At 41.4% G+C, this 25674-nt stretch overlaps 3 protein-coding genes across 4 annotated transcripts; all 3 read right to left on the reverse strand.

The window, feature by feature from the left end:
• Positions 1-1910: 1910 nt before the first annotated feature.
• tcap (titin-cap (telethonin)) lies at positions 1911-3808 on the reverse strand. Its single transcript, XM_050069396.1, has 2 exons — positions 3502-3808; positions 1911-3255 (listed from the first exon to the last, which is right to left on the reverse strand). Exons 1-2 carry the CDS (start codon positions 3651-3653, stop codon positions 2865-2867), a joined length of 543 nt encoding a protein of 180 aa, XP_049925353.1. The 5' UTR covers positions 3654-3808; the 3' UTR covers positions 1911-2864.
• Positions 3809-5964: 2156 nt separating this feature from the next.
• mreg (melanoregulin) lies at positions 5965-11119 on the reverse strand. Its single transcript, XM_050069096.1, has 6 exons — positions 10741-11119; positions 10269-10564; positions 9912-10074; positions 9454-9544; positions 9201-9364; positions 5965-7466 (listed from the first exon to the last, which is right to left on the reverse strand). The coding sequence occupies exons 2-6, from the start codon at positions 10349-10351 to the stop codon at positions 7245-7247; spliced, it is 723 nt and encodes a 240-aa protein (XP_049925053.1). The 5' UTR covers positions 10352-10564; positions 10741-11119; the 3' UTR covers positions 5965-7244.
• Positions 11120-12773: 1654 nt separating this feature from the next.
• On the reverse strand, positions 12774-25384 carry stard3 (StAR-related lipid transfer (START) domain containing 3). Of its 2 annotated transcripts, none has more exons than XM_050069130.1 (15): positions 25179-25384; positions 22422-22663; positions 22240-22317; positions 21856-21933; positions 21689-21742; positions 21296-21413; positions 21107-21208; positions 20903-20958; positions 20726-20818; positions 17691-17753; positions 15922-16017; positions 15755-15834; positions 15520-15624; positions 15324-15417; positions 12774-14739 (listed from the first exon to the last, which is right to left on the reverse strand). In XM_050069130.1, exons 2-15 carry the CDS (start codon positions 22632-22634, stop codon positions 14617-14619), a joined length of 1353 nt encoding a protein of 450 aa, XP_049925087.1. In that variant the 5' UTR covers positions 22635-22663; positions 25179-25384; the 3' UTR covers positions 12774-14616. The 2 variants fall into 2 exon arrangements, with proteins under 2 accessions (XP_049925087.1, XP_049925088.1); XM_050069131.1 differs by lacking the exon at positions 25179-25384 and adding an exon at positions 24988-25156.
• Between the last annotated feature and the right edge of the window lie 290 nt (positions 25385-25674).

Here is a 25674-nt window from a genome sequence, read left to right on the forward strand (position 1 = left end):
TACAGCGAGCACCATGTTGCTGAGACAGCTGAGGCAATAGGAAAGAATTTCAATGTCAATTTAAGAGATTTGCCTGCAACAGCACAGGGCATCTCAATTCCCACATTCCTTGGCTTCCACTGAAAATAGTCTCAGGGTTCGGAGGTCCATTTGGGAGTTTGAGAACTGTGACAGTGCAGGGTGGGGAGCATGGGATTTCAGCAGCCGTGTGGGAGGGTAATTTTAAAGATAGGGAGTGAAGGCAGCACTCTCAAATCTCCGATAAAACACTAGGATTAAGAGCTCACATGGGAAGGACGTGCCAATACGGGTGTCTTTCCACTGTCTCCAGGGTAATGCCAATGTTTACCCAGCTATTAATATCAAGCCACCACATGGTGCCTATCATAGATATCAGACAAGTGAGGGTGATGTGAGGAAGACAGAGAGGGACAGTAAGTCAGGAGGGGTTAAAGAGACAAAACATATTCCAAATATGCGATTATAGAAGGGAGGCTAATGCCAGAAGTAATAATTGAGAAATTGGATGGAGCATGTTGTAGATTCAGAGTGTAAATGAAGAGGAGGTGAAGCAGTGCATCCAGTAAAGCTCTGCACACCAACAGGGGAACAGTGTGCTCTGTGTTGGAAACAAACACAGGTGGTGGAACATGAAAGATAAATGAGGGATGTAAAGTGGTGAACAGGGGATTGTTCAGAGGGTTGAGGACGCAGTCACAGTACATACGTATGCACATTATGGATGACAGCTATCCAGCTATCTATTTCAGCCCGGGGGGCCTCGTAAGATGCAGAATTTTCCATATTGATCTGCTCCTTTCAGTGTTTTCTCATAACCACTGCTGTTATTCATATATTTTCTGTTTTATTATCACATCCTGTCATGTTTACGTTATAACCCCTTTTTGTTGTATTGATATTTCTTCATTTTTACTTTGTTTTATCACATTTTCTTCTGTCCACAACCCAAAATCCCCAGGGATCAATAAAGTCTAATCCAGTCTATTACACAGTGTTATACAGTGCTGGACATAGCACATTTAGCACCCTAGGCAAGCCCTCCACGTTACATGTTGAAATATATATTTTTTTTAATATCATAACTTTTATCTCATATTTTAATTTTTTTTTCATCTCATATAATTTGTATTCCATAATTTCGACTTTCTGTCTTATAATTTTGACCACTTATTTTATCACTTTAAATTCTTATCTCTAAATTATATCTTTTTGAAAATTTTGATTTTTAAATTAATTATTTTAACTTTTATCCCATAATTTTGATTTTTAACTCGTAATTTCGACTGTTTGTGTCATAATTATGACTTTTTATCTAATTATAATAAAAATTATTATCATTATTATTATTATTATTATTATTATTGTTTTGTATTAATTACAAATGATAATGAGAGCTTATGAAAAATCAACATAACTTAGCTAACAAAATGATAATAATATAAAACAATCAATAAAAGAATAGACTATAGCAAATGTCATCTTCTTATGTTTTCTTTTTTTTTTTTGCACATCAGATAACTTTTGCCCTTTCATTTTCTCTTGTTCCATTTTTTTTTAATGTCAAAAATAAATAAATAAATAAATGGGTGGGCTGGTGTTATGCAGGAGCTGGGGGGGGCAATTCCAGAGTGATGAACCTGTCTAAAACTACAAGATAGCATTATCTGTTATAACACTGTCCTCGTACCTTGTATCTTAGCTGTTACTGTTGCCAGGGTCCTTGTAAACCAGATAACATTAAGCTTTGATAACTCGTCACTCAGGTTTATATTCTGTCTTCAATTTTCTGTCTTCATTTGGTTGGATTCACCACTTTCCTTTTCCATTCCCCATTAAATTGAATGAGAATATGTTCCTGTTGCACCCGAAAGAAAACAGTGACAGAGGAGTGAAGAGCAGCTCAGATTTTATTAGTAAAAATATAAATATCTAGGAAAAATATCTCATTGCACACATTTCAAAATCATTCACAACACTAGGCATTCCCAGCTAATACAGTATCTGTTACTCTATATCAGATATACAGGATCTGCCACTCAGCCAGGCAGATCACTCAATACACAGTAAGGTTACCCATTTTCCTAAGTCCTCCTGATTACAGTTCTAAGTAGGCACACACACAAACACACACGTATGTACAGCTGCAGTGTGTGGTCATGCCAGAGCATTCTGTACTCTTCACGGAGATCAGAGACTCTCAAGGGCTTATGGAGGCCTGGAGGTTGACCAACTCCAAAGCATGTTTCCCCAACCCCTCACCCCTCCCCTTCCCCTCTGACTCTCCATCTCTCTTTCCATCCCTCTTTGCTTCTGAACATCCTTTTCCACCTGTCACTTTCTGCGTCATTGCATCCCTTCACCACCTATGAATCTGCTAACCTCAAGAACACTTTTATTTACCTTACGAGGATATTTGCTCTTTGCAATACAGAATTAAGGCAGAAGACATTGTATGCAGTGTGGTTAATAGGGTATAGTTGGGTCGCAGTGATTCCACTGAGAGATCAGCAGATATGGTGAGGCCAGCTGGCCAGCACAGGCAGAGATCAACCCATGGCACAGCTGAGAATGCACACCATGCCTCTCCATCACAATGCCTTCACATAACAATTTCTAATACCACTGACCACCAAATGCCAACCATGACCAGTGCTGTGCTCGCCAAGAAACACAGATAGTGCTAAAAATCTACAGTATTTATGGTTTTTGATGAATGTCACTCGAGATAAATCTATACACATCTTGTCATGCTTTTTCCTGACACACATAGCTCACTGGCTATTCTTTCCCACTTGTCACCCATCTCGTCTTTCCCTAAAATCCCCTCTCTCTCTTTTTGTTTTTCACCCTCTCTGGGCCTCTTGAGACATGGAGCGCCCCAGTGCTTTGGGTGCTTTGACGAACTCCATGAGGGTTGGCTTGACTGGGGGGAGGTCTCTTGTGATCTCGTCCACGGTCCTCTTGGTGGGACACATTCCGTCTGGGGTGGGGAAGAGCTGCAGATCTTCCTCGGTGTGCGGGGCCCCGCGTCCGAGCCTGACGCCCAGCTCTGCGGGGGTGAATATGGGCAGGGGGAGGGATTTTCGCTTTGGCAGTAGCTGGTGCTCCCTCACTCCTGTTTCCACGGTGCCCACTCTGAAGACACCGGAGGGGCAGTTCTGTTTGAGCGAACGGGCCTGCCACTGCCGGGACAGAGTCTCCCTGCGAGAGTCATCGTTCATGTTCATCGTCTGCCTGCGGGCATCAGAGAAAAGTTGAAGTTAGAAACCGTGGGAGCTCTCACTGTGATTAACCTACTTAATTAGACTCTAACTGCCTTCCAATATGAGAACAGTTCTACTAAGTAATCCCAACTCATATCTGATGATGTAAGGAAGACTTTAAATCACATAGAAACTTTTTATCCTATCAATCAGTGGTGACTCACACCATATTAAAAGGACCTGCAGAATGTTTTCTGATTGGTCTGTGAGCTCTCACCTTTCCTGAGGTCGAGTCTTGAGACTGACACTTTGCCAGTCAGCACTGTAGCTCTCCCTGTGAGCCTTGTTCTCCTCTCGTACGCTACAGGTCAGCTCAGCTCCCACCACCACGCCGTTACTCTTCTCCATGATGGAACAGATTGGCTTCATCTCTGCTGCTGGAAGATCTGTCTCAGATTTATCGCCTCCAATGGGTCTTGTTGATCAGCCTGAAGATCTGCTGTTGTATCTGGGATGAGGCTGTTTATTCAGTGATGCTTCAGCTGGCTGTGTGTCCTGGCTCCCTCTCCCTCTTTGTGCTGTCTCTGTCTGGGCTCAGGTCTGTCCATGACTTTTATAGATGTTCTGTTGCTATTTCTGATCCATCTTGTCACTCTACAATCAGTGTGCACTGACATCTGACACTCAGTGCTCCGTGTCTCATTCCCTGAGAGCTGGAAGCCCAAACTCTGAGGAGGGGTTAAGGGGTAATTGGGCTGAAAATCCCCTGATTCTCAAATTGTATGCCCAGTCTCCTCAGTAATCACTCAGCCCAGCACTTTCCACTTCAGCTGGGATCACGGCATCTTAGAGGGGAAAATGTCACAGAGACAATCTGCTTGGAGATTATATAAACATGTAGACATACAACAGGTTTAGTCCTCAGAGATGAATCTTAATAAGGTTTTGGTCTTGATGTACATGAAGCAGCAGGTGACACTGTGTTAATGTGGAAAGACAACAATGCAGCTGTTTTTCATACACAAAGGATATTTCAAGCATGTAGGTATATGCATCAGAACCACACATCTGTCAGTTGGAGATAAAAGGTGAAAAGCTGGAGAAGTTTACGGAGTAGCTTGAGGTATCTCGCCGACTTTAAAATCATAATACAGTTCACGAGGAGTTTATACAACAGCTGTGCCTTGTGACAACATCAAACCCCCTCATTAAATGCCATTACAGTGTGCCGCCTCACAGTAGCGGTGAGAGCGCCATCCCTAGTGATTCATCACCTCGGTGACAGAGCGCCACGCAACCCATAATCAACTCAGGTTACAGGCTGTGAAACACACACACACACACACACACACACACACCTCTGCCAGTTGTCTGCTGGTGTGATGTTACTACTGGTCCCTGACTCTGACTCATTCATCCACATCAGGTCCTGATATCATCAGATAACAGAGATCAGATATCACACACACAACAACTAGTGTAATGAACCTAATGACAGGATCAATCTCATTGTCGTTAAATGTGTTTTTCATTAGTTTCACATGAAAAATTTGACAAGTTGATCTTACTCAGAAACATTAAGGAAACCAATTACCTTGAAAAAGTAAGCAAATATAACCATTAGTGTTAAGTTATATAGTGGCTTAAGTGAGACATAACTTAAGACTAATAGTTATTTTTACCTTCTTATTTCAAGGTAGTCAGTGTCCTAGATGTTTTTAAGTAAGATAAACTAGATTTTACGATGTGATAAAAAAAAGTATGCGATCTGCTACATCTGTGCCAAGTTCTGATATCAAATCTGATGTTGTTCCTGTTTCACTGCATATTCAGGTCTAAAATGATTGACATTCCTTTCCAGTGACTGCTCATGCCCTGTATATCTAATGTATCGGCTAAATGCTATTTCCCCCCAGCCTGTCACGTACGGCAATATTTCAATTTCCTTTCTGTAACTCCTCAGCAGGGTGACATTGCATATGTAAATTATTGCTCGGTGTCAGGGAGGGAAAGGAGAGCAAGAGCACCGTAGGCATCCTTGGGGTCATGCCTTCAGTCATGTTATGACACCATGGCAACCATGAAATACCATTTCAGAAACCCAAGTCAGTGTGCAGTGTCCTTCAGTGTTGAGAGATCATATCTTTTTAGACTCGACATGACACCTGAGCAGTGAGATTGTAAACTGGAGTAACTGCGGCGTTTTTGTTATAATTTGGGTATTCATCTGAAGACATCAGACGGCTGTCACCTCCTCGCTGTTAAGGGGTGAGTCATGCTTTGCTAATGAAGGCAGGGGTGTGGAGGGTCTGTAGAGGTGAACAGCGATATGAGGTGAGTCCTGTCACAGTGATCACCCCCCCCCCCCCATCATCCTTCTCTCTCCAACAGACCACTCCTGGCCGGAAAGAACTTTGTGTTGCATAACGGTGCTGCCACAGCTGCTGGGAAGTGACATTTAAATGAGCTGTCACAGAGGAAGAGACAGGGAGTGGGAGGGAGAGGTAGAAGAGGGGAGAAGGGCGATTGCAGGATAAAGCCTGGACTTGTCAGGAGGTGGTAAATAAGGCAAGCTGTTGTGAAAGTGCAACTTTGAGTAAGTCAGTTATTCTTTTTGACAGAAGAATGAATTTGAGAGGACAGAGCTGTCTGCACAGGTCAACCTGACACACAGACACAGTGCTTGCTGAGCAGTCAGAAGAATCTGAGGGGAAAGTTAACTTTTTATTGATTCCTGCACACAACGTTCACACTTGTGTTTCCATATCGGCACCACAGAGTCAAGTGTTACCAGCTATTTCAGTGTGTGTGTGCGTGCCAGTGTGCCAGCAGGCTGGTGCCGTGTACAAACATGTGCCCTCAGCAGAGTGTCTCTCTTACATAACAACAGCAACAACAACAAGAAGCAGCTGACCACCAAAAACACCACCCTCACCATCCATCTTTCAACCCAGTCTGGTCCCAGCGGGATGGTGAGACGAGGTACAGGCAGCACCAGGCCAGGATTTGCAGCGTGTCTGTGGATCAGAGTGTAAGCCAGACATGAGCACTCAGCCGACAGGCCACGTGAGGGCACAGGGACAGACTGAAGAAGACCCTTGTTTTAACTTCAAAGGAATGTTGCTCTCGTGCCGCAGTTTCCCTGAAATCACAGCTCATTTGATTCCCACACAGGAAACCCTATTTCAGCTCTGGGTTGCTGATAGTCATGCAAATTCTTCTTTTTTTCTTTATTTTTTTGAAGCTCCATATTACTTCACATGAGGCAGCCCCAGGGAGGGCATCATACCGACATGTGACACTTAAGCCTAGAACTTTATTTTACCATAAACGGCATACCAGAACACATACAATCTCCCACTTTCACATTTTCAGTAAATTGCTGGAGGGGAAAAAACACGCCCTCATACGTCACCTAAAAGTCACCTCAGTCACATACACAACCAATTTAAAGAGTTCAACATACTGTACTAACTATATTATATTTCCATCTGCTATTTTCCTAAATGTTTGAAGACAAATACAGACTTTAAGGACTTCAAAGTTAGACAAACACACATTCTTGTGAAAAAGCTGACATCAGTTTACTGGGCTATTTATTCAGTGTTGTTACCGATCATGTGATTGACTGAAAATGCTTGCTGATGGTCATAGGACAAAATAGAAAGAGGCCCTACTCAAGGAACATCGCTACCCTGAAGGTTCACAGCTGAACAATGAACAGGCTGAGGATTTGAAAAAAGTCTGTGGTAGACAGAAAAAAAAAAAACATTAAACACCATGGTAACATTAACCAGACAATCTACAAAGCCCTTTGACAGGAGGAAACATAATAAAACTCAAGCTGTGAAGCTGGGGAGGAAAGAAGAAACTGGTCAGCCTAAAATTTCCAAGAAGCAACAACACGTATGACGAAACAGACACATGAATGTAAAAGCTATAGATTCTGTTATCCAGGTCTCCAGGGTTGATGACTACTGCCCCCTGCCTTGTGTCAATTATTACTGCAACCAGTAGATCTTAGGATCTGTCACTCATGTTGCCATCCTCTCTTCCGCTGTCGTTCTCATCTTCTTCATCATCATCATTGCCTCTTCCGTTCATGGCCTCTACCCTGGCCAGCAGCAGCGGCAGGTTTATGGCCAGGCCCGGTGTCTCCTCGTCAGAATCTTCCTTTGGAGGATAGAAGCGCTTTGCCTTTGCCAGAAAATCTTCAGCTATATCTAGATACAGTAGACGATCCTGTCCAGATAGGATAACAAGAAGAAGAAGTGGTTGAAGCAGGGAAACTATATGATTACTGCCTGAGTATTGGAGTTAAAGGGGCAGTGTCCTCTACTGCACCTTAGAGATCAAATATGTCCTCGAGTGGCTGTGAATTTATTTATTTTCTCCAATTAAAATGATAACTGTAACTACATAAAGATTTAGATTTAAGTTGTAGACCATCAAGTTTGAAGGACTACTTTCTCCAAAGCACAGTCTACCCAAAACATACACCCAAAGTTTGGCAATCCATTTAAAAAAAGGTAATGAAATGAATTTAATTACATTTATTTATTTTGTACGGAAGCGTATTGCTGCCGCACCTGGAAAAAACATAGTGGGTTAGTATTATGTGAAAAGTTTCACTTTATAACGTGATAATTTATATTGTAAGAACATGAAAAGTTTCTTAAGTTTCGTTATTGTTATAAGGTGAAACTTTTCATGTTCTTTCAATATAAATTATCACGTTATAACATGAATATTATTTTCACGTGAAACTTTTCATGTTCTTACAATATAAATTATCACGTATAACATGAAACTTTTCACATTTTTACAATATAAGTTATCACGTTTTAACATGAAACTATATTGTTATAACGTGAAAATATATTGTTATAACGTGAAAAAATTCTTGTTAGAACAATAAACTTACACTGACAGTTTTTTTTTTTGTATAGACTGTTTCACTGATGCTCTGTTGCTAGGGCAACAGCTTTGGTCCCTGTGCACTTCCTGTCAGTTACTGCATTAACAAACATTCTAGCAGGAAGTACCAAGGGACCCATTAGAATGTTTATGTTGTCAAGTTTGAAATGGTCTAAGAGAGAGCATTAGCTGTGATAGCTGACATTAGCTAACGTTAGCTGACATTAGCTAACGTTAGCTGACTTAAGGTGACGTTAGCTGATGTTAGTGCTTGTTCCAGTGGACCATCTGCCAGACCAGCGTAATGTCAATTAAAAGTTAACTTTAACCAAAACAACAACAACAACAGAGAGAAAACATACTTGTTGTTTGGAAGCTCCAGCTCATAGAAGACATACTGTATGCTCAGTCTATGACTGCTGACTAGAAGCTAGCTAGCTTTGCTGCAGTTGAGTTGGTACAAATGACTTATGTTAATGTTACATTTAAGAGTTGTTGGTTTGTCCCACTTGTTTCATCAAAGTTATGAATAACGGTCAGTAGCTACTGGATGTTCCTCAACCAACGCTTTATGTGAGCACCCTGTTGCAGCTACAATCAGACTGCTAAACTACTATTAACTGCTAAAAGTTGAAATGGAAAAAAATGACACTGACAAAAACGTGAAGAGGAAATCTGAAGATCAGAATGAAAATATTGATCTAATTAAATAACTTCTAGTGCCTGTGTTTTATTTTTCATTGCCCATGTCTCATTTACCAATGGCATGCTTACTGTCACTGTTCTAGCTCCATACTAAAGAAGAGTTCATGACCATAACTTTAGAGATACAAGTGGTGCTAGATGTTTTTTTGAGATACTGAGTTAGTTACAGTTTGACCAACTTGACAAGACTGCTGCAAGGAGTTAGGGAAAGTACCCCTCACTGTGGTTAAGATGATATGTCTCACACCATCCAAGGGTGCTTTATTTTTTTACCCTTAACTCCAGGTCACAGCCAGGACGCTCTCACTTTAGGGATTAGTATGGAGTTCATCATCAACAAGCCCCTGCTCTCACCAGGATTAGCAGATATCTTTCCGGCGGTGGCTCTCTGCTGCTGAAGATGGACGTCTCAGTGTGGAGTGTTTTCAGCATTGCACGTGCTGCTGGGGCATTACGCATGCGGTCATTTGAGGCTCCAGCAGACACCGTCAGAAGCGAGTCTGCCTCTGCCATGAAACCTAGAAAAGAAAGAAAACCATTTCTGGTTACTCTGTTAGCAGTGAGAGATATCGACAGTCTGTGCCATGTCTCATCTGTACAGTGTTACCTAAATTCTCCAGGATTGTCTTCCATTTGTCTCTGACCTCTCGACGGGTGTCTCTCATGGCTTCAATGTCAACACTTAGTCGGCGATAGCCCTGCACAAGAAAAGGACAAAGCTTTTAAAACTATTTCTTCCAGCCTGGTGTGATTTCTCTCAAAGGAGGGTCTACTCTCTTGTAATTAGATAACTTCATCATTATCCTGCTTCTCCATAGCTGGTTTAAATAACTGAGGATAATAATTTTAGACACCTTAAGATGACTTTAATAATGTTTTCTCTCTTTTGTACTTATTTGACTCTTTAGCACCTTATGTAAAAAGATTTCAGACCTTTTTTTGCACCAATTAGAGTCCCCTGAAGTTCTTTCCACTACTGTACAAGTTATTAATGCTTTCTTTTTTTCTTCAGGTACTTACTCAAGACTTTATTCTGTGTCTATAAAAAATCCTCCCCTCACATACCGTGGATCCCATGCGGGTCTTGTTCCTGGCCTGCAGCAGGCTGTAAAGGACACGGTCATCCTGTCTCTCCGAGTGACTGGGGTCCCCTGGCTCGCTCCACAGGTTGGTCTCCTCATCACGACGCTTCTGGACTTCGCGGTTAAAGTACTCCAATGGATCCTGACTGTAGCACAATGCACAGTGTTATCACACATTCATATATGATCAAAAGTTACATGCCAATCACTAACTGAGACTATCAAAGACATTTTTCGGTGGATTATATTTTTCTCTAGGTCAGATGTGTAACTTATATGTGGATGATACTCATGTATTAAAATGGTATCTCTGTTTCTAGCCTGACAAATGTCTTCTTACGGTACTAAAGGCTGCTTTTCATCATCATCGTCATCGTCGGCAACGCAGCAGCAGCAGCAGAGCTTCATAAAGACTGCACCCATCTAGAGTCAAGAGGGTAGTAGCTGTTGACAATCGTTGACAATCCTGATGTAAGACGTGTTTCGGTTCTTTGAGGGGCAGAACTTCCTTGAACAGTGAAGTGGATTCCAGTGTTGAGTCTCGTCTGATATGTAAAAACTCAGCTGGTTTGCTTTAAACTCCACAATGCCTATGTCCCTGTTGATGCTCTGAAGAGAGGGGACCTTATTCACAGCCTATGTTTCAAAGAGATATAGCAAGGTAAGCAAAGGCAGCTGTCACAACATACGGTCCACTTGAATGAATCTTATAATCTGGTTTCTCTCAGAGATGGGCGTCTGGTAAAAATGATCAGAGAGAACAAGTCAAAAAAGTTTTAAAAAAAAAAAAGTCACTGATTCCCAATCTCTACCTAATTTTCAGCTTCCCATTTTCAGGGCCGTGGCTCCACATCCAGTAGAGTTTTTTCCTCCAGATCATTAGCCAGAGCCTGTCCGGGTAGAGGCGCTCAGGCAGATGGCAGCCCAAGGACTGGTGCTTCTCATCAGCCTTACATGGAGGACAATGAGAGCAGTGAAATGCTAGCTCTCTCATTGAATCCAAAAACACACATATATTCAAACACCCACAGTCTCAGAAGACAGTCACATCGTAATCATGTGAGCTGCTCCTTCTCTTGTCCTTAGCATTGTGTTTCGCCCCGGGGACAGCACATCTCCTCTTCAACAGTAGGCCTGATTACAGTCTACATCCAATCTACCATGGCTGTATTGATTTAAGCACTATGTCATTGTGTGTGGTTACTGAGATAAACCACAAATCTGTATGAATGTGAGTAAATAAATATCTTTGCATGGATTGCTTTGAGGAATCTGAGGAATTAAAATGGGTTCAAATCCATGGATTATCTTATTTTCAAGAAAAATAAGTCTGCCAGAGAAAAAGGCAGAAGTCTGGCGAAACATTCTGAACATTGAGGCCTTTTTGCAACGGTAACGCTGCCATGCATGTGACATAGGCTCAAGTCACAGGGTATTGTTGTTCATGACATAATCACCCCCAGGATCAAAGGCTGGAAAGCACAAGGGCAGACACTTCTGTGTTACAAAATGTTTTAACTTGTTATGAAACAGTCTTAATTTAAAGGAGATCTGCAGGACTGAGTCCTAAAGCCTGGAAGTGAGTTAGCATGTCAGCACTTTTGATGTCAGTGGGATTTTTCTAATGGATTTTTGGTTAAATGCTTGAAACAACGTCTGTCGTTAACACATATTTTCATGTGTTATTCATCATCATAAAATACGAATGTAAATTCCCCACACATAAATTTTGAAGCTTCTACAGGTTTTTAAAAAGGCGGTTGCTAACAAGTGGCTAAATGAGACTACAGAGCGTCATCACACTGAACCCGGCTCTACGGCCTTGTTGTGTTGGTGACACTGAAGTCATGTGACTGTGGTGGTTATTTACAGCCTAATGTTAGCTTTTTACTTCTGCAGATTGCATTACGCTTCAAAAATCATAAAAGTTGTGTTGTGAACATTATCTGGCTGAACAAAATGTGTCGGTATCATAGACTTTTGTTTGCCAAGAGCGTACTTTCTGCAGTAATCCAAAATCCAATTTAGAGTCACCTGTTTTTGGAAGATGGGATACCTGAAGAAAACCCACACTGACACGGGGTGAACATGCAAACTCTGTACTGATGGGCTCCCCCACCCCGGGATTCAAACCCCCACCCTGGCTTCGAACCAGGAACCTTCTTGCTGTGAGGCCACAAAGCTAACCACTGCATCACCATACCACCAGGGGCAAGATCAGGAAACTGAGAAAGGTAAAGTGACAGAGCAAGAGCGAAAACAATGTTGGTCAGTTGAGGAAACTGTGGGATTTGTAAGGATTTAAAACCAATCCTGAATTTGCCCAGTGGACAACCTGGACAGCTTCGTAATTCATCTACATCTTTTTTTTTTTTTTTAATTCTTATGAAATACATCACGAGACGTAGTTGTGCATCAATATATGAATTTACATTGGTCGTCACATTACAGTTATTAGTTTTACATAATCACAAATAAGTCATTGCTACACATCTTGTAAACAGCTGTGTTTAAAAAATAAAAATAGTATTAACAATAAGTTGTGTCTTTCTTTCAGTCGCTTCCAGATCAAATGCTTGTGCTAGCCAGATCAAGATCTTAATGACACAAAGCAGCTGTGCTCATGGAGCCCTTCGCTTTTGTCCACAGGGGGCGCCAATTCAACAAAAAATGAAAAGTTCCTTGTTGCTTTCAGTAAGGTTGTTCATTATCACCTGTTGTAATGCAGTCGCAGTGACGAGAAAATAAAACGATGTGCATCATTTTGTTGGTCATAAGTTAGACTGAGGCTGGAACATACAGGGTACAACATAGTTAAAGCAAGAGGTCTGTATTAACACTATCATCAATTTATATATTTTATTAGACATAAGACACTGGTTAAGACTCAAACAGTTGGTCAGTATGTGATGCCTTTAAATTAACATGTTTGATGAATGATCTATAGACACTTATTTAAAAAAAAAAAAACAGTTATCAAAGAAAACAAGTGCTGAAAGCAGGCTTAATATGCATACAGTATAACTCTGCTGAAGGTATTGAGCATTGATTTAACAATACAAAATAAATGCAAAGCAAAAGAAAAGGCTGACGTGTAATGTTACCGTGATAAAGGCACCAAATTGTTATCATTAATCACTTTCATTCGACATTCTCTCAGTACAGTATGTAGCTAAAATCAATCCTGATAAATGATCCACTTCAGTCTCAACGGCCACTTGTTTTAGACTTCATGAGAAGGACTAATTTCAGACTGTGATTGCAGCATTCACAAATACATCGGCTTACAAAGGACAACGCCTGAAGGCTGTATGGCCATGAAGTGAGTGTGATGTGGTAAACGATCACATCACAGTCACAAGCGTCACAGTTACACCCGCGAATATGGTTCTTCAACGTGTGAACAGCTCGACAAAGTTGTTTCAGGCATTTTTTTTCCTCCAGAGTCATTTGAACCAACAGCCATATCCCATTCATTTTTGAGTTTTCATTACATGTGCAATGATAAATTATGACTTTCTGAGGTACAGTCTCTGAAACAAAGCTAAAACTTAACAAGCCAGAAATCAAAATTCTAATCAATTAAAACAAAAGTCATGCTCCGTGATGCAAGGAACGGTAGAAAAACCTCATTCAGTGTCACATCTCAGGGCCCGAGGCGAGGCCACAACCAAAGTCAATAGAAATCATATCAGTACAGTAATTAACTTCTAATGACACATAATGACTCAGCTATTTTACCGTAAGGCCACTGGAGGTTATTGGCACCAAAGATAGCTTTAGTAAGTATACAGCAGCCTAATTTGTGAACATCATTAACATCTCCTTCATTTGTCTTAATGAGCTTTATAATGCCTTTGCAACACAGACTAACAGCCTCCTGATCTGACTCCTGGTTCGACTCTCTGGCTGATCCCAAAGTGCAAAAAAAAAAGCAGTGATATTTAATTAAATGTGAGCTGATAGATTTTTGCACCCTGGGATAGATGATGCCAAACTTAGAGCGTTTCTCTATGTGGATCAGTGGTGTCTCCCTCTAGTGGTGATAGACTTGGGTGTTTGTTGGAAATATGGCTGTGATGTGTGGATTTGTTTCAAGGCAGGTGCACCAGAAAAACATCTCTCAGATGGTGAAGTGAAAACATACACAAAATTATCTTTAAAAAAAAGCCGCAAATCAATGGCTATGTGTGCAGTAAGATAAGGCTCAGAGAGAGAGACGGCTGCTTCATGCCATTGCAACAGTTCTTTTGTAACAAGTGAGACAGATGTCCAGACAGAGAGAATCAGGTTTTCTTGCTTCAGTGATATCCAACCTGCCACATGATGACTTGGCAGGTTCAGGGAACGTTCTCATTGCACGGAGAGGGACACAGCAAAACAGTTACAGGTCCACGTAAAAATATGCGTGTGATCACACTTAAAAAACAACAACGTTGAAGTTAAACGATGAGCAGGAACATCGCCTGTGAAATCTGAAAAACTCCTCTCCTGATGTAACTGAAATGTGGTGAATGTGAGGTCACATGTCTCACATCTCCGATGCTTCGAAGTGCAGTCTGCTCAGTTACAGTAGCACATCCCTTCAGCCGAGGGTGCTGCTACGCCCATTTTTGGGGTCCACTAAAAGGAAACAGTAGTGACGCCTCTCAACCAGCTGTGGCACAGTCAGACATCTCCCCTGTTTTTTAAGTGTGGTGGTGGGAGCGGAGAGAGGGCCGCAGCTCGGCGATACGTTGGCGTAAATGAGACATGAATTCGAACATGGTGGCGGCCAGACTCTGGTGGATGAGGTAGCGGGGCAGTCGGCCCTGAGGAGACACAAGAAGAGAGTGTTGTGTACTTCTTTCACATTACTATTATTTGCTTACGTGTTGTATATTTTAAGTTACATTTACATATTTTTGTGTATTTTCCTGTGCATATTTTAGCCACATTAGCGTCAGAGCTCTATGGATGGAAATGGTGGTCCCTTGACCTTTCATCTGGCGCCATAGTCAGGTCAAAATTTTAATTGGTTTAGTCACATGTCCATCAGCCAGCTGTACACCATCGTATGAATACATTGACTGTTGTACAACTGAGGGATCTTTGTTCTGTTAATGTGGAGGTTTTATCTTGTGGATATGTTTTAACTTTTCCCTGGATAAGACCAAAGAAAATGTTCCCGCCTCGGCTGGTCAACAAGGTTTGTTCTGTTCTTTTCTAGTGTAATTACCGATCGAGTCATCTTTAAAACCCATTAAATGATCTCTTCTCGTTCTATTTTTTTGCATCCTGCCACCATTTTGTGCTGCAACAACCTCTTTTCAAAATACAGACAATTCAAATTCCACTAATCTTCAAGGCAAAGATGATCCTGTGTTGCCTCAAATGACAGTGTGTATCTTCTCACCTTTAAATCTGTGTTGAGGACCCAGATGAAGGTGCAGACGGACGGATTACTGCTGGGTTTGAGCACCACAAATCCTCCCGGACCGTTCTCTCCCCTGGTGCCGACAATAAAGGCAGAAGAGAGGACAGAGAAGTTAAAGAAATGAAACTAGCGCAACTTCACTTTTGTCAAATCGATTCCATGTTCTTTATCTGACCTGACGAAGCGACCGCACGGAGGTTTGGCTTCGTGGTCTGTTGCCATGCCAGCAGACAGGTAGCAATCTCGTTTGCGTTCCACCCGGCGAACATTAACAAAGTCCCTAATAGAAGAAAAAAATCAATCAGTGAATCAATTTACTTTATTTCACACCTGCAGTCTGCATTAGAGTAAGACAAAAAATGTCAGAATACAGGAGGAAAAGATGACAGAGAAGTGCTGTGCTGATGTACCTCGCAGACACAACTCCCCCTGCTGCTCCAGAGGAGACATCATATGACACTGAAGTGTTGTCATCAACCCTCTGAAGGATCTGAGGAGAAGGCAGAAAGCATTGTTAAACTCTGGCACAACACAATGAAGACTGTTCAGAAAGATGAGTAACATTTCGTCATGTCACCTGGCAGGCAGAAACCGTTCTGTTCCACTGGACCATCTTCTCCGGTTGGAGAATCACTTCCTGATACACAAGCTCAGCAGGACACTGCATAAAGGCCTGAGCCAGAACAATAACACACATCAAAATTTGACAATGCCCTTTAACAAACTTATTTTATAGTAGGACTTTTCCCAGCTACACTTTTATTTCATACTTTCATACTGGCCGCGCTTTGGAAAGCAGAGCTAGATGGTAAACAAACATGGCAGCACACCGGTAAGGTAAGACAACACGTTTACATGTCGTTTTCTATATGTTCTCTGACATTTATCCTAACGATATGAGGCGGTCTTTGTGGAAAAAAAGCTTGTTTAGTGGACTAACTTTGCACTTGAAGTATGCACGTTGACTTACGTTTTAACAGGTCTGACGCTACTATGCGCCCCGGCTGTATCTAGGCTAACGGCTAACATGCTAACTATTATTTTTATGTCACTAGTCACTTGAAACAAATTTAGGACGATAGGAGACAGGTTGAAATAAACCGAAATTTCCCTTTAACAAGTTAATAAATCCTTGAACAAAATCCTCAATTAAAATGATTCCAAATGGGCAATTTTCTGTTAAAGTGATGATGTGTTGATAGAGCACCTAGCAAAAGCAGATACAAAATATGATCTTTTTTTGGTAGAAAGTAATTTGTTACAATAGTGTAAAAGCTTGAATAGCCTTCTTATTGTGGTTATGTAAATGCAACTTATGGTGCTGTTAGATTGCTGCTAGACCGCCCTGTTAATACAGGTGCGTACATCCTTTAATGTGTGGCAAGTAGGAGAACAACATGCTTTTGTGGCTGCAGTAAAAATGTTGTTTTTCAAAGGCTAAACACCAACAAATATGGATTAAAGTAGAATATGCTGTTAGATAAAAACATGTTGTGAAATTTGAAAATGATTGCATCCATCCTTTTTCAGTAAGTTCTGACTGTTAGACTTTATAACACTCCTGAGTCATGGGAAATGTATGGATCACATGAGACAGAAACAATCCTACACAGCCATCATTGGGATTTAATTCTACAAATCGTAAAATACTAATATTACTGTAGTCTAATCTTTATTTGCAACTGTGCAGAAACACTTCGTTTGAACTGAATGAACAGACACACTAGGGGGAAAAAAAACATTCAAAAGTTGATTTAGAATTCAAATGTCAATGTTATGAATGAAGCTTTGAACTATTCAGCACAGCCCTAACTAAAGCAAAATAAATCTGAGGCTGCTGTGGCTGTGACCAGGCCTTATTGATCACTCACAGTAATCATTTTACATGTTACAGCGGTAAACCTTTGGAGGAGAGAGCATCTCAAATAGCCTTCAGTAATGTGGAACAGCACCAGGAAGTCTCTTTAATATCTGATTGAATTTAACGCCACATTAATCTGGATTATTGCATCACTGTGCCCTCTAGAGGTTGTTCAAATACATAACAGCTACAAAGTGTGTTTAATTCAGTTACAGCAGAGTGTTAAAAGGGATCGTGAGAGCTGTAGTGATAGACAGCTTGGCGTCCTCTTTACTGTTACAGCTACAATAATAATAGTGCAGAGCAAAATCAGTCCTAAACATCAAATGCCAATGAGACTGACTACAAATTTGGAAACATAAAATGGCTCAAACATCACTTAACATGTCTAAACATAAGGAAAATACAGTGTTGTGTGTCTAAACTGCAGGAACACGTGTCTTGGTGAGACAGTTTCACCATGAGTACACAAAGTGCTGATGTACCTTGAGAATGAAAGTCTTTCCATGGAAGGGAATCTCCAGAGTGTAGACGGAGTCTCCCATGTCCTGACACGAAGCAAAGCACTGTTAGTAACATAATGCTTTTTCTTTCATTTCAGTGTTTCTAAGGAGAACTAAAGTAAAAAGACTTTTCACACAGAATACTAAATTACTGTTTTTGGTGGTAAAATACAGTTCAGCTTTTTTATATTTGAAATTTTTGATTCAGAAAAAGAAGAGTGGTACAACAAACTAAAACTATTCCTGCAGCCAGCAATGTGGTATGGCGAGAACTGGGTTTCGATATGTTTCATGCTTTAGTCCGTTTCCGGTGGTGTCACATTCTTGACTTCAACAAATGTGTGACTGAATCTGCTTCTTATCAGCAAAGCACTGCGTACAGAGCATTTCATTAAAAAGGTATACTATGCAGGGTTAAAAAAACAAAACAATGTGTAGACAATGTAATCCCTCTCAAACATTACTTATTTACCTGCAAAGACTACCCTCTGCCTGTATTTTAGTTTCCTCTGATTTCACTGTATTCGGGACATTCCTGGGCACAGCGCTCAGGTGAGGTAAGTACTTTATAAAAAGGTGCCAAACTGTAAGCAGCACCCATCCAAAAGGGGGCTATGAAAATCGCATGCACAGCATAAAAAAAAGGCAAATATAGTGAATGAAATCGAAGGGGTTGAGGGGTTTGCTTTCACTTCGATGGCAATACTGTTTCCAAGCAGTAACTGACAATTCCTCCATAGTATCTCTTCAACTACATAGCAAAATAATTTTAGTTTTTTTCAATCTTGACCCTTTTTTCCCGTGATTCTGTGTCTCAGTGACTAATGGGAACACCAGTATTGAGCAAGAGGGGTGCGGTCAGCAGCCACGATACAGGCTGTAATGTGACCACTCAAGGCAATTATGCATCCTCAATTTATAGTACATCCACTAAAAGTGCTTCTTTTTACCACTGACAAACTCAGATTATTATTCCGATTGCAGGATTTTCCAACACATTAACTTATTTGTGGCGGCCTGCTGCGATTACAACATCTTCCAACATGTTTTGATTTTGTAGTTTTGGAGCTTGACCATTCACTGGTGACTTTTGGAACAGTGGAAAGAAGAACCAAGATGGCTTTTCTGAGTTTCATTTGTCTCTGTTTAAATAAGGTGTGTTTCACAATGATAACATTACTGCTTATTCAAATGGTGTCTGGTGTCTTTCGGGCAGGGCTTGACGCTAACTTTTTTCCAAAGGAGCACATGTGCTCCTAAGTTGAAAAAGTAAGGAGCACATAAAGAACTTTAGGGGCACAATGTAAATTGATCAAATAATGTGTTTTCCGTAATAAACGTGATGCAAATAGACATTTACAAGCAAAATTATTTAATGAATTTGTATACAAAATGTACAGAAAGGTAAAATCATCAAGTTTTGAAAAAGTATTGCAATTTAATTTTGTCTTTAATGTTATTATCTTATATATATTATCTTTGCAATATGATTATCTTATATAATGTTATTACTATCCTAAAACATTCTCCAGGTCCTCTGAAACTCTGCAGGACTTAAGCCTCTTTCACACAGAGCTTTCGCGGCGCCCACCGCGGGGTAGGGCGCAGAGGACAGGATTTGGGGGAGTACAGGCTCGTTCAGGAGCTACAGCTCCATGGTGACCGCTTTCGGGTCTACTTCACGCTCTTCTCTGCTATTGGACGTGTGGCGCCAAGGTGTCGTCACAGCGCGTTGCGGTGAAATTAAAAAAAAATTCAATTCGAGCGCAGGGTGGCAGAGCGGTGCGCTCTTGCGCCACGGTAGCACATACACAATGAATGGGTTCGTCGGCGGAGGTCTACACTTTGCGCGCTCTGTGTGAAAAGGGCTTTATTTCCACCCTGCCCAGCAGCGGTACCATGGCGAACAGTCCCTAAAGGCCTCTACACATGATCAGCTGTAAAACCGCTTTGCGCTGGCTGTCCCATTGTTTGTCTATGGAGAGGGCAGTAACGCCTGACAAAGCGGCACCGCTACACTTGGCGTCGCGCACGATATTCATTGTGCCGACAGCGGCTTGGAAAACCGCCCATAACCGTGTCACACGGGGAAGAGGGAAGGCGGCTGGAGTTCCTCCAACATTTGCGGTTAGATTATCATATTTTTTTATTGACAAAAATATAGGCTGCTTCGGCTGATTTTTTTTATGCGCACATGTGCCCTAAATATTTTTTACAGTTCGCACACACCTATTTTTAGTCGCAAATGCGAGTGAAACGCTCGCACTGTCGAGCCCTGCTTTCGGGGTTATTGATTTTGGGGCTGTATCTGGCTAAACAAAAAGGATCTTAATCTATTATTACTATTACTACTATTTCTGCAGGCAACCTTTCCATAAAGTTGTCAGACACTTAGAATAACAATCTGAGCCTGTCAGTGACAAAAACAGGAACTTTTAGTGAACAAACATTGACGGTGCGTACATACCTCGAGTGTTTACATTGCTGCCCTTTGTTGCTGCTGCCGGCTGCAGCTCTCCTGCTTAATACTGAAAGTTTTGTTGTTCCCATTAGTCATTTAGACACATTAACATGGGAAAATACAGCAAAGATTGGAAAGTACCAAAGTTACCCTTTAAGTAAACAGTATAGCCCGACCAGTGCTGGATTTTTGAGGTTGATACTGGTATCTGATAAAAATATTAATCAGTTGTAAGTAATGAACAATCTTGTCTGCCAACATATACACCAAATACATACAAATCAATTTCAGACAATATATTTGTCTAGCTGCAGTCAAACCCAAACCCTCCATATGTAGCAAACACACTGAAGTTTGGGATTTTTGTGGCCTGAACACTTTATCTAGACTGGACTTATCACCAAAGCAGCACGTCAACAGCACAGCTTCAGTCCTACGTCAGTCCTTCAGGTGCATTGTTGCACTGTAGTTATGCATGTTACCCCAACCAAAAGGGAAGAGGAGATACTTCTCTATCGCATACATCAAATATGCTGAGGCTAAATCGTACACTCACATTGCTTTTTTCATACTTCCAGTTTTCCTCCTGTGCTAGGATCTGTTCGACCACAGACATGGCCTCGCGACCCTGCCGGACATACTCCTTCTCCTGAACAAGAGTGAGAGGAGGAAAAAAAACATTAGTCTTGATCAGTAGGGGAGGAGCATAGACTTATCAGACTGATGCAGGTACCTGTGCTGTGACAGCTCTGCGTCCAAGACCCTCCTCATCCAGATCCTCCTCAGAGCCTGCAGACACAAATTCAGAGCTAAAACTCACATTGTGGCTCAGTGATAAATGTGCAGACATACTGGAAAGAATTACCCACTACTAAAGACACACACACATTGACTGTATTTGAGGCTGATTAAAGAAAAATGTATCTATAAACATCACCTGCAACGGATTCAGGTGGAGAGTAAAACTGTCCATCTGAAACGGCTCGAGGGTAGATCATGGGGGCTCGTTCGCAGGCTGCGTTCACCGCCGCTAAGTAGGCTGATATCAAAAGAGAAAAAAAGTTTGAAAGGGAGACACAAATTTTTGTGGATGCGTGTTCAAACTTGTCAACAAACTTTCCCACACCTCTATCATCGTCAGCCTCCTGAGTGAGCACCTTAAAGTCAAGGAACCAGGTCTCCAGCCAGGCCACCACAAAGGAAGTGATGGGTATGACATAGCCAAAGGCATTCTGGGACAGAAGCTGCGGAAAGACAAGAGCCATGTCATCCCGAAGCTATTACAAGAAGTGTAAGCTCTACTGGTTTACTTCCCCATTGGTAAAAAATTAAGAGATAAGAGAAGTGCATAAAACCATAAAAACTTTTATCAGCTCATCGTCCAGTCAGGCAGCAGACTGCTGCCATAAATGCAGAACTAAAAAGGTTTCTGTGGTTTTGGCTGATGTGTTTGCACCACACACATACACACAACTGTCAACTGTCAAAGTGTAGAGGTGAAAGGGAGAGGGACACTCACACTTGATACAATGACCTTAACAACGAGGAAGACGCTGGTCACAAGAGTGGTAACCTGTGGAAGGAAGAAGGATTTACATTTGTGTTATGATTCATGTCCAGATCTGCTCATAAAAGACTTTATATCATTTCGTCAGTGTGTGTTTTACCGTGGCTGACGTCACTTACTGCAATAACCCACCAGTGCTTCAACCGAAAAGCAGCGTAACCCACTTGTAAACACAGGAAACGAAACAAGGCGAGGAGCTGAGACAAGGAGGAAGGAACCGAAAAAAAAGACCTCAGGCATTTACAGCTATCTTGTGTTGCAGACCTGTTGACTTAAGCTAACTTGTGTTAATAAATACAGACATGTGACCAGCCACGACAGCTTATTCAGACACTATAAATCAGCCTGGTCACACTTGACACATAACAATAAGATGAATAACAAGAGCAGGTTTAACATGAGCACTTGATCATTAATGAAGTCAGTGAGAGGTCAAAGCTTTCCAAACATGATCGAGATTACAGACTAACACAGTGCTGTTTTTCTACATTGAAATCACTTACAAAAATGTCAAAGAAGGAAGACCTGTAGTCATAGAGGACGACCTCATTTTTTAAGTTCTCCCAGATTGAGTTGGAGTTCTGCAGGAGAACAGAGCAAAGTGGACATCAGAATCCAACCCATCACAGTTAACAGAACAAAAACCATGACTCTAAAACTCTGTAGAGCCCAAATGAACACTCACATTCAGCTCAATAATCCACAGAAGGGAGATGAAGAGCAGGTCGAACGTCACAAAGAGACAGAAGGTGCGGCGGACATCGGAGATGGCCTTGCGCTCTGCGGGTGGCACCAACAGGTACGGGGAAGGAAGGGATAGGGACGTGGAGTAGGAAGCGTTCAGGGAGGCGATGGCAGGGAGGCTGCCCCCGAGTTCCCCATAGTCTCCACCCGGCATTCCTGCGGTGAGACAGGAAACTCCCCCTGCTGCAACAAGGGAGATAAAGTTGCTTATATTTAGTATCACTGTCCTTCTGTTAGGGCTGTTCCAAATACCAGTTTTTGGGCATCAAAGCTTCAGTGAGAGATACAATTATTAATCAAAGGGAGGTAGGGGGAAGATAAGAGATCAGTTTTTATTTGAGGCACCTGCATGAACTTGACAATTAGCCACTTAGGTCACAGTAACATTAACCATAAAAGTGGAAAAAAAAAAATACTTTGCAAGACGGCTAAGCTGTTTCTTAAGTTTACAGGTGATTAGCCAAGCTCATTTTAGATTTATAATATATGCTAGTTTCCATTTGGATTTCTGGCACTTTTTGGGGTTATCTTCGCAAATGTTGAAACTATTCCAGACACCTGACTTTTCGACCTCTTGGAAGCATATAACAGGTTTTCTTGTGAAACTGTCCCAGTTTCAGTAGTGCTGGACTGCTGGTGACTGACGTTGACAGTGAGTTACAAAACCATTACTAGGTTTAAAAGTCCTTGTCTGAGAAGAATCGCTAATGATAACTAATGCTGGTGCATAATGAGTAATGTTGGGTTACTCTTTCTTAATTTAATGGCTATTTGGGACTTTTTGGGTGATACAATAACCAATATACTGAACCATTCAACTGTGGCTCAGAGGTAGAGTGGGTCATCCACTAATCAGATGATTGCAGTTCAATCCTTGGCTCCTCCAGTCCACATGTCTAAGTATCCTTGGGCAAGACACTGAATCCCAAATTGCTCCCAATGTCTGTTCCATCAGTGTGTGAATGCGTGTGAATGGTTACTGAGTAGCAGGTGGCACCATGTATGGTAGCCTCAGCAACTAGTGTGTGAATGTGTGTAAATGGGTGAATGTGACTCAGTGTAAAAGCATTATGAGTGGTCGGAAGACTAGAAAAGCGCTATACAAGTACAGTCCATTTAAGTACTGATGTGAATGTCTATTACCATGACAATGATTGACGCTTCGAAGAATTCAGGCCAGCCCTACCTCATGTATTAACCAAAATAACAGGAACGATGCATAGAAAAAAATCTTACACTGTTCAAATATGAAAGTAAAAATCCCTGGTTGCTGAGTAAAAATGTAGTTTATACTCAGTCATTGTTTCATGTCTAATGTGTGTTACAGCAGTACCTAAACAAAGCAACAGCTCCCTTATCTCCATCTGGGCAACATCCTAATGAAAATATTTGGTGAATAAACCATGTTGTAAAAAAGAAAGGTTATGTGACATGTTTTAATTGTGACTGACTTGCTTCTACAAGATCGCACACTGTGTGCATATTTGAACACACATAAACAAATAACAGCAGTGAAAACAGCAGAGAAAATACTTAATCTCTCCTCACTACTCTTGTTACTCTGCGTGCAGTCTCATGACTTTCCTCACCTCACCACAGGCGACTTTATCAGTTTTAAGATCCAAAAGTACACATGGCGTGGTTACGATAAACATCTCCAAGTATCATTGTCAGCTTGTCTTCCTACATAAAGAATCACAGCATGCCTTTTAGTCTTTTGGCCATCGGCCCTCTACCAGTGTTACATGTCAGATAGTGTTTCTCCACTGTAGATGTTGCCATAAAACAGCCAGCTCCATGACACTCCATACACAGTGTATGTTGTATCTCATCTGTGCTGTTAGATGTTTGACAGCTTGCCCATGATGCAGGATGATTTTAAGTAAGACTCAGATTTCTAGACTCAACCAGGCAAACAATGTATCCTTTAAAAAGCACATTAACCGTCAGTATATTTAATACTGGAGCCTGTATTCAAAGCTGCTGGCATCACATTTTGGCAGTCTGTTTTTTTAACCAAGAAGTTTGACCACTGGAGCATTGTTGACGCAGTGAATCACGATCAGTCGATGCTGAGCTGGTTTCAATTGTCTCTTAAACTATTTCTAGACAATTAACTTCATGTCAACAGGCATCATGAGACATCTCAGGTTTATCTACTTATGTAGAGAAACTACATTCATCAGCTTTTTGACAGGACATCGTCATGTCTTTATTATTCAGATTTACTTTAGGTTTAGCGGTTCCAGACCCCAACACTCCCCCGCCTCTCACCTCTGCTAAAAAACAAACAACTATGACGGTAACGTTACTTCACTGTCTGCAGGGCAAGCTAACAAGCTAACTTACCCCTGTCAACCAGTGTTAACAGTAAGAGGAAACAGACACGAACTAACCACCGTGATGGCCGGTACACTTTTGTAAACAAACACTGACCAAATTATAGTTAGTTAGCTAACTAGCCACTGAGGTTAGCTAGCACGGTTAGCTAACACCGGCTAACTTACCTTCGTCTCTAGGCAAGCGCTCTCATGCTCCCAAAACTGTTACACCATGAAGACAAATGTCACACTAACACCATGTCTCAAGTGAGCAGCTAGCTACAGAAAGTAACGCTATAAAATAAGAAAACAGAGTTGACTTAACCACGTATCTGTTTTGTTTTTCATAAATCCCGAATTTTAATCATGAAACTTACTTGATTTACCGCATCATCATCGCCTGACGTTAGTCTTCCGGGCTGGCCTCTCAAAGATTAAAGTCGCCGCAAGATGTATCACTGCGTCGCTACGACACGGCGTAAATCACATGACGGACCGAAACTACATCTCCATCTATTTTAATTTTGGTTTGTGTGGTAGAAAGAAAGGAGAGAAACTGAATACATTTCGACACAACCTCGGACTAAAATTAGACTTGGGAAAATATGTCATTACGTAAGAAGCAGCAAAGTATGTCAGAGCATGTCACATCATGAGGGCAAACCAGCAGGACATCCCAGTACTTCCCGTGTGTAACGTGCCCTTTCTTTATTCTTACATTTCAACATTATTTTACTTAGGATGAAACAAAGTTGCACACTTTGGCCACTAGAGTGAAGTATAGTCGTCATTATAAACTCTCTCATGCCAAATGTCAAAACTGTACCGAGAGTTAAGGCAGACATAAAAATCTCGCACTTCAATTTCTGGAGA

Source organism: Epinephelus moara, chromosome 18 (assembly GCF_006386435.1).
Source record: "Epinephelus moara isolate mb chromosome 18, YSFRI_EMoa_1.0, whole genome shotgun sequence".
In the NCBI taxonomy this organism is placed as follows: domain Eukaryota; kingdom Metazoa; phylum Chordata; class Actinopteri; order Perciformes; family Serranidae; genus Epinephelus; species Epinephelus moara.

Bases quoted from the DNA above. Each gene is read 5' to 3' on its own strand.
- tcap (XM_050069396.1), bottom strand. From the start codon at position 3,653: ATGAAGCCAATCTGTTCCATCATGGAGAAGAGTAACGGCGTGGTGGTG. The intron at 3,256-3,501 runs GTGAGAGCTCAC...TGATGCCCGCAG, and splicing joins AAGACTCGACCTCAGGAAAG to GCAGACGATGAACATGAACG.
- mreg (XM_050069096.1), bottom strand. From the start codon at position 10,351: ATGGGTGCAGTCTTTATGAAGCTCTGCTGCTGCTGCTGCGTTGCCGAC. The intron at 9,365-9,453 runs GTAACACTGTAC...TTTCTTTTCTAG, and splicing joins GACAATCCTGGAGAATTTAG to GTTTCATGGCAGAGGCAGAC. The intron at 7,467-9,200 runs GTGAGAGCAGGG...CTATCTGGACAG, and splicing joins AAAGATATCTGCTAATCCTG to GATCGTCTACTGTATCTAGA.
- stard3 (XM_050069130.1), bottom strand. From the start codon at position 22,634: ATGCCGGGTGGAGACTATGGGGAACTCGGGGGCAGCCTCCCTGCCATC. The intron at 20,959-21,106 runs GTGATGTTTATA...TTGTGTCTGCAG, and splicing joins TCCACCTGAATCCGTTGCAG to GCTCTGAGGAGGATCTGGAT. The intron at 17,754-20,725 runs GTGAGTGTACGA...GCTTCGTGTCAG, and splicing joins GGAAGTATGAAAAAAGCAAT to GACATGGGAGACTCCGTCTA.